The 9,315-nt window shown below is 35.8% G+C and overlaps 1 protein-coding gene across 3 annotated transcripts in view; it reads right to left on the reverse strand.

Annotated features, from left to right (window-relative positions):
* The window catches only part of DEG10 (DegP protease 10), a 58,999-nt gene extending 50,768 nt beyond the window's left edge, over positions 1-8,231 (reverse strand). For all 3 annotated transcript variants that reach the window (XM_090001720.1, XM_090001719.1, XM_090001718.1), the window contains exon 1: positions 7,897-8,231. In XM_090001720.1, the coding sequence (XP_089857846.1) occupies positions 7,897-8,230 (334 nt within the window). In that variant the 5' untranslated portion in view covers position 8,231. The remainder of the gene's footprint in view (positions 1-7,896) is intronic.
* Positions 8,232-9,315: the final 1,084 nt, after the last annotated feature.

A 9,315-nucleotide genomic window follows, 5' to 3' on the forward strand; every position in this document is an offset into this window, starting at 1 on the left:
TGCTTAAGAGTTGAAAAATGTTTTTAAGGCAGATGGTGGAAATCGATTTCTCAAAAAAGCCCTGATAAAAGGATTTGAAATCTCAAGAAAGTTTATAAAGATTTGGGAAAATCATGATGGAATGAAAATCTTGGGAAAATAGAAAGAATTCTTGAGAAAAGGCAAACACTTGAAGGGAAAATGTTTATCAAGAAAACTCCAGCTTTGAAAATTTTCTTTGGAAAGTGATTGCAAATTCATAGGAAAACTCTTTGGAGAAGGAAAATCAAAACTCAGGAAATTGAAATTTTGAGAATCTTAGCCTTGAAATATTTGAAAATCGGTTTTTGAGTTTTTGAAGATGCTAGAAAATTTTCTTTGAAGAATTGAAAATGAATTCTAAGAAAGGAGTGTTTTCGAGGAAAATCATAGGAAACTTAACTTGAGAAAACCCAACTTTGAAAATTTTCAGATTCTCTTGAGGAATCGATTTCCTTAGAATGAAATTTTCTTGAGAAAAAGTATAAGGAATACATGTAATTTCATGATGCAAACTATCCTTAATGAATGAATGTCTTTTTATGAAAACATCTTTTCAGGAAAATATGCAATTTTAAAATTAAATTAAGGTAATATTACCACATATTCCGACTATGGCCGTAAATACGCTTGTAATTTACTTAGTTAATTCTAAAATATTTTGTAAAATTGAAGATATGCAGTGAATTTTGGAAGATAGCCTAAGAGTGTAGGCTCGGTGTGACTAGTAGAAAGATGTTGAATCTGGGTCTCGTCCATATTCCGACTAGGGCCGTAAATATGGACTCCACCGAGTTCATCAACTCCCTAAGAGTTGGTGCACGTGTCATTCGTGTACATCCATAGTGATTTTTGAAATAAAATGCATGAATCATATAATCAGGATATTGCAGAAATTCAAACTATATGATATGCATCTTAATCTAAGCAGAAAAGTAAATCTCTTATTCCAAAATTTATATTATTACATCACTAAATAAAATGAAAGAAAGAAAATTGCATATTCCAACTCCTTCCTCTGAATGTCCCTGCCAAGCTTGAAATGAGGTTTGCTCAAATATGTGGGTTTTTCCAAGATTTTTCAATAATATCCTGAGATTATTGGACTTAGTTGGATATAAACCCGATTTTCATACTTCCTTGATATTTGAAATGATGCAAATGCAAGAAAATCAAACAATAAATAGTTTGAAATTCGGAATTGTGGTCAAAATGACCAAAATACCCCTAATATTAAGGTTATACCTTTAAAATCAAGGTTTTTTTAAGGAATTTAGGTAAAATTTGAGATTTTAAAATTTGAATTGAACCAATTGATGATGAAATGCATGATGAGACATGATGATATGCTGCTAAACATATTAGGACTGTAAAAATCATAATTGATGTTTGAAACTTGGCCAAAATAACGAATTTCGCTTGTTTTTCGCCTGGATCAGGGTCCCGCGGGAACCCCGATTTGATGCTACGGTTAAATCGATCATCAAACGGTTTTCAAATCATGCCAAATTCGGTAGAGAGCATCCCTCTACCCTTAAAAACAACATAGAATGATAAAATGCATGGAATGACATGGCCTAAATGCAAAATTTCAAAACAAACTCTAAAATAAGCAAATTTCACCTACGGATACGAACCAAACATAGCATTTAACGCAATAATGCAGAAATCCACCATAGAAATGTCTGATATTTTGCAACTCCGAGATTCCACCATAGAACATGAAAATGAACATCTTTGGCTTTTACAGCTCCGGGATTTGACCTACAGTGAGTTCGGTAGGAGAGATTTGGTTCTGACGGGACTAAAATCAATAGGATCTGATGTGAAAATAAATAAAAAATGATAATTGACCACCAAAATTTCCGAAAATTAAATGGGGAACTACTGACATGCATATAAACAACTTTCATTTGTATGAATTCGGCATTTGACTAACTGGATGAGAAATAAAAATATGGCATTACACGCATAAACCAGAAGAGCAGATATAAATACCAAAACAGAAGACCGAAATAAAAAATACGAAACTAGCATGAAAATTGTCTTAAAAATTGCAAAATTTCAGAATCAAACAAAGGACATTTAGAACATAAAGTTCACTTTTTACATATCCGGATTTGAAGCTATGTTCAGAGAGAACCAGTCGAATTAAGTCGATCCAGAGTCTCAGAGGCTCAAATTAAGCTCTGACACGTGTCCCGAACTCTCGGATTTTTGTCAGACAGCAAAAAAATCATAAAAATCTAATAAAATCAGATTAAATATTAGACTCAATCCCAAGTTCAGGGCATTTTTCGGATCGGGAATCAAATCTTCCATGAGGGAGATCTCGATTTTACAAGTTGCAATCCAATGTTCTAAACGTTTCCCGGGTCATAAAACCCGACTTGGCATTTTGAATTTTGAACAAAGTAAATAAACTCAAACGATTTCGATTTTTTTGCAGATTATCAGGGACAGCTATGGGCATGTAATATGATTTTTTTGGCATTTTATAAGAAAAATAAAAACATAAAATAATGAGTGGACTGACTGACAAAAACAGAGACATACGAATTTTGAGCATGTTTGACATAAATACTAAAAAAATCTAATTAATTCATAAAATATGCTAAATTAACGAAATAAAATATGAACTAAACCTAACTAATGCATGAATGCTAGAAAATAATCAAGGAAGCATAATTATTTTTAATATATGTCCTTTTATGAGAATGGTTCAATCCATCATTCGGACGAACTCTTTCTTTAAAACGAAAATTCAATATGCAAATCGAGACAAGAGCATTATTTCAATAGAACCAATTAGAATGGAAACTCACCTTGTGTTCTTCCGGTATTTCTGGAGCTTTAGGAGTCAAGTTTCAAATGGGACCAAAGAGGGCGTGGACTCAGAGAAGAGAACGGGAATTAAAAACTCAAGTTGAAAATGCAGAACCAAAAAGAGAGCTCCCTCTCACTGGGCGTGAGCTAGGGTATTTATAGATTTTCTGGAGATTTTTTAAATTCAAACAGAATAAATCTGGACTTTCCATGTGGCGCCATCTCAGCGGATGCTACTTTGGATTTTTTTGAAATAAATAAAATGCAAATTTTGTAAATAAGACACCTCAGCAGAATTTGAAATTTTTTGAAATGAGGTTGGCTTGATTTTCTCTGCAGGAGCTTCTCATGTGGCGCCACCTATGTGTGGGCCCACTTTGGGATTTTGTAAAGCAAATAAAAAATAAAATTAAAGAGGAAAATTCTGGATTTACGCCACCACAGTCTGAAGTTTGAATATTTGAATTATTGCTTTTTCTGAAAGAAGCAGAGAGAGAAACATGTGGCATTTGCTTTTTCTGAAGGAAGCAGAGAGAGACATGTGGCATTTGCTTTTTCTGAAGAGAGTAGAGCTTGACATGTGTCATTTGCTTTTTCTGAAGAAAGCAGAGCTTGACATATGTCATTTGTTTTTCTGAAGAGAGCAGAGCCTGACATGTGTCATTTGTTTTTTTCTGAAGAGAGCAGAGCGTGACATGTGTCATTTGCTTTTTCTGAAGAGAGCAGAGCTTGACATGTGTCAGCTGCAGGAGGAAACACATCAGATGGCGCCACCTCAAGGGGGACATCTACTTTTTCTGGAGAAAGAAGAGCTGGACACGTGGCGACTCAGGGTGGCCCTAGAGTGCCATGTGGCAAGTGAATAAGAGAGAAAGAGAATGACATGTGGTGTCACCTCAGGGTGACCCCACACTGACACGTGGCATGAAATAAAGAAGGAGATTGAAGACATGTGGCGCCACCTCAAAGAGGCCCCACACTGACACGTGTCATGAAATGGAAGGTGAGAGGAAATGACATGTGGCGCCACCTTTGGGTGAACTCCACACATGGCAGAGAAATGGAAGGAGAGAGAAAGGGCCTAGTGGCGCCAATTCATAGACAAGGCTCCAATATTTTTGGGTTTTTTGAAATTCAATTTTTACAAAAGGAAGGCCTATGTGGCGCCACCTCAAAGTGGACCCCACATCGCTTCTTTATTGAAATAAAAGCAAGAATGTAAAACCACTTTTTAGAATTTTCATTAAAACCTAGACTAACTGGCAAATAAGAAATACTTGGCCTAATTGCGGAAATTTTGAAAAGAGGTGGCCCCTATGGGACGATTTTGTAAAAGAATGATATTTGAAATTGCTGACAAAAGGGTAAAATCTGAGATAAAATTGCTAAATTCAAAGCTTTGTCCCCTTCTTCAGGGCAGAGCCAATCCAGTTGATAAAATTTAAAAATCCATATTGAAAACTACCCAGATCATTTTCCTGAGAAAATCTTTTGAGATTCAGAGTCCTGGGGGTAAAATGGGAAGAATTGGCAATTTTGAAGACCCAGGAGGTTTGAAATCAATTTTGAAAAAGTTAAAAACTCGAATCTGGACATGTGTCGTGCAGTGATATGAAATGCTCATGCAATGATATACAATGACATGTCTTGAGGGATTTCATACTGCATGAAGAACTGAAGATTTTCATCTCTTGATGTGAATAGGACTTTGAGATTTTGTAACTGGAGATGATTTTAAGCAAAACAATAGAAAATTTTGAGAATTGGGGATGAAATCTGGACTCCTGTGGGATCCGAGCTTAGAAATGACCATATTGCCCTCTGAAAATGTTGGAAGACATGTTGCAGTGATTGGTGGAAGTGTTGGGGATATGGGTGAAAATTTGGGGCGTTTACACTGACATGAATTGTGATTTAATCTAACATGGTCCATTGAAACACTTTTTGTCATAATTAACATCCTAATCATAAAATGCATGATGATTGATTTTTTTTTTATTAAGAACTTTTACACTATGTCACAATAATATGGATGTGTATGTGTATGTGGCACGCATACATGACACGAGTTTGTCAATTTTTATAAAATTAAGATACGGTGACATGCATATATGTGTGTGTGTTATGTATAAATTGTTTATACATTACTTTTGAAAGTTCAAGTAAGAATATTTTGGTCATATTTAAAAGGTTGTGGGAAACTATGGTACAAGTAAGAGACAGAGAGGTGGGGGAGGGGGGGATGTTGGGGCTCGAGAATTTCATGGATAGATAAGGAAACTAAAGAAGAAGCGAGGTTGGTATTGAGATTCGCAAAAACATTGAGATGGTAAAAAGTCAAAAAGTAAGAAAAAGACAGCTGTACAAGGGGCCATCAAACAATAAATGTGAATCAAAAGTAATTTTAAATTCAAAAAAGTAATTCAAAACAATAAATTATAATTTTTTTCAAAAAACATTTCAAGACAAAATAACTTGAGACACGGTCAAAGTATCTGACACGGCTTTGACCATGTCTCAAGCGTATCGGGCAGCAAATTGTGTCCGAACTCATGTCATAGTGTGTCATCAATATCACAACCATTTTGGCATGTCACTGTGACATAACTTTTACATTATAGAAGGCACTTCATAGTATAACTGCAATGACAGAAAAGCCCAACATTCCCTACCTTGCAGCATAAAATAATTAAAAAGAAAACATTACATTGTTTTTGCAATGAAATAATCTAAAAAAACAGGATAATAACTAATAAGCAATAACATATAACAAACAACAACACAACAACGATGATGATGGGAAAAAGGCATCATATAGAAAAACCGTTGTCCACAACTTCCACCTTCAATGACAAGAAAGCACCATCTTAACTGGAAGTCTGGAACATTTTTTGACCAACTTGATTTGGCAGAAGTTCTATAATCCGATGAGTATTTGTTCAGACCCAATCATTGACTGGATCTCATGTATAAAAAAAGAGGTGAATTAAATCCGCTCATAAGATGATATAGGTAGAGTCAGCTATCAGAAGCAAAAACCAGGTAGAATAGGAACATGCTCTAGCCTCCCACCTCCTTGTCCCCTTCATATTACCCACACATGGTTGTTTAATTATAACACCAATAAGATGACAAAATGGCAGGAATAGGTAGTCTCTCCATTTACATGAAAGCTATGTAACACAGACTCTTCTAACAGGGCACCGTACCCGCGTCGCAGCTGCACCCAGGCGGGTGCGACACTTGGACACAGCTTCCTTTGTGTTAGGTGAAGTCAACCACATTGAGGTCCATTTCTATCCAAAACTAGATTCAGTTAACCCTAATCAAGTCTATTTTTATCTATATTATATATATATGCACACGCATATACATAGTGTTAACTTAAAACTGTTAAAAATTATATATATACACCCTCCCTGCACCCCCGCACCCAAGTTTTTTTAAAGTGCAGCATCGCCGCAACCACACCCGTACCTGCATCTGCATCCACACCCACACCTATGTGACATAGCATAAAAGAGATGCTGCATAACCAAGTGTATTGGAAGATCACACCTATCTCACCCACAAAGCAGGTACACTAACATAAAGCCTAAACAAACTTTGGTAAACTATTATTCCTGAAATAACCATTTATTTTGCAACCAACTTCCAGTAGTTTTAATAACGACTGCAATGTGGTTAACAAATAGTCGAATCTATTATTATATAGAAAGAACCACAAATAACTGATTGGGAGAGAACCCCATAAAATAGGAACCCTGCTACTCTCCCTCAATTTTTTTTCTCTCTATGAAAAATCCATAGAGTAAGCACATACACAAAATAAATAAATAAAGGTGTAACTAACCTAACTATAGCACTTTCCCTCAAAAAAACTACCTAATCTATAGCCACCAATTGTACCTTGCAAATGTTTCTGTTATTTTTTGTTTTACAAATTTAAGGATTTTCTCCATCTTACCCAAAAAGTGAGCATCTTCCACTACCCCCACTCCCCACTCTTCCGTGAAAGTTGAAACTCTCTCTCAATCATGGCTCCAACTTGTTGCCTATAAAAGCTACTCCTTCAAGCTTTTTATTCATTTTTTTATGATCCATTATCCATCTTATTTTCCTTTCTCCTCTCTCTCATTATATTTTGGTTACTTGTTCTATACATAGTGCACTTTTGACATATATGTATGTGCGTGTGTTTTTTCATGTAGGTTTTTAATATTATATAACAAACAAGAACAACGTTGTTGATCTTTTGCTATGGTTGTACGATGCTCTCAGTAGGCTACTTACCAAATCCTAATACTTGGACTATGTTATGAATGCGCTCCAGGGAGGAGCAAACATATCACTGCATTTGAGATGGTTCCATTGAATACCGGCAAAAGCTAAGGTTTGCAATCTTATAAGCATCTTATAGGTACTTGCATCTTCTTCTTTTTTCTTTTTTCGAAAGAAAAGTAATTATAGGTACTTGCATCTTAGAAGAACACTTTAGCCCAGTATGCGCTCCAGAATTAGATATTTTCATGTAATTGGATTTTTTGAAGGCCTATATGAAGATCAAGACATGATTTCTTCCTTTGCATAATGATTTCCTACTTTATTTTTTCTTCTGGTTTCATTCATGCTAAGTGGGTGCCCGTTTGTCATAAGCACATCAAGCAACACATCCATGTTATCTCTACTATCAAAATATGTTGCACGATATGGTCAAAGAGGAATCACTTGAAAGTGACAACAGTCTAAAAAGGCATTTTATGAATTATTAATTTTGTCAAGATTTTCATAAAAAAATCAATTTTTGGATCTTTTTATAAAATCTCATTTCCTTTAGAAATCCAAATCAGAAAAAAAAAATTAATAATATATATATGGGCTCAAGCCCTATTGTATGGACTGTGTGTGTGTGTGTGTTGATTTGGTGCAGAGCACCAGCACACTACTAGTGAGAAACAATGAGGGCAAATTTTCAATAGAAAGCAGCAGCAACCAAAAAACAAAAAAACAAGAAAAGAGAAAAGAAACCAAGAGAGAACTGAGGATACGCACCAGAGCCCATTGTTTCCCTCTGGGGCTTGTTCTGCCATGGGAGGAAATAGTTGGGGCTGCTTGAAACAGTGAAGACCTTGACAACGGAGTCCAATGCGAGCTCAGTGGCTGCATAAGCATCTGCGTATTGGGACTTGCATTCTTCCTCCACCAACAAGGATGAGACAGCAGTCGATGTAGGAGAGGTTATGGTGCAATAGTTTGTTGAGGGTGGTAGATTGTAGAGAGAGAAGATGGTTCTCGGGGTAGAAAGAGAGGATGACCTCCTCGGATGAGAGGAGAGAGAGTGCAAGAGAGGACGGACAGATGAGAGCCTTCGGAGTGTAGTGCGCATCGAAGAGAGAAGCATGACGGCAGAGAGAGAGAGAGAGAGAGACTCTTTCTAGGTCTCCACCGTGTTGTACCCTGTTTCAGTGTTTTTTTTTTCTTCTTTTTTCTCTGGTTGCAAACGGGTCGGATCGACCAAAACCCGCTTCAGCATCCGCATTCATAGGGTCCACGCCTCATGTAACCAGGGCCATTGGGAAAGGCTTGCACAGTTTTTGTTCAAAAAAGGAACCTTATTCCACGTGTTGGGTTTTGTTTGACGTAATTAGGGTCTCTTCGGGAACCCACATCTGAAAAACTCTCAGAAAGTTTTGCCTAGGAAAAGTTTTGATATGATAAGTTTTCCAAAATTAATATTTTCTTGTTTGTGTAGACATGAGAAAAATTGGCTGGAAAAGTATGACAAGTTTTTGCTTGTTTGTGTGTTGGAAAAACTTTCTCTCTCCAAAAGGTCATCAACACTAATCTGATCATAAAACCACATGAACGATCTCCCAAGATTGTTATTTGAAGATGATAACTAAAACAAATGTCATTCAGGTTTCAGTGTCCAATAAGATGAGCAGCTACCTAGGATCTTATTTACGGGTACGAAGGATGCATTAACATTCTCCATTGGCTGCTTATCCGAAAAAATACATTCTACTTTGGTTAGATTAATCTAACATGGAAGAATGTATCTAACTTCCTCTGTTCGAGGTTAAAAAGTGATATATTAGAGAAAAAATAGACAAAATAATGAATTAAACAACCTAGAAACTCATGTCACATAAGTTCATAAAAGAAAACCAAAAAATAAACAAAATTTGTAACATGAAAAAAAATATGCATTGATGCTCATAGAGAAAAAAGCGAACAGTGGTCACCTATACACGACTACAAAATTTAGATTAAAATATAAAACAAAAGGAAAAAATAAAACAAACAATCATCGTCCTTTGGGCCATGGCCATTCTATGTAAGAAATATCTAGGCTACCCATGAATTAAGAAAAATAAAAAACAAATGTATATACCAAAAAAGACAGAAAGGACTCAAAATTACAAACAAAACATGAAAGAGGAGAAGAGTAACAGCAACACCAATGTCATC

Source organism: Nuphar pumila, chromosome 3, assembly GCF_984573655.1.
Source record: "Nuphar pumila chromosome 3, dmNupPumi1.hap1.1, whole genome shotgun sequence".
Classification (NCBI taxonomy): domain Eukaryota; kingdom Viridiplantae; phylum Streptophyta; class Magnoliopsida; order Nymphaeales; family Nymphaeaceae; genus Nuphar; species Nuphar pumila.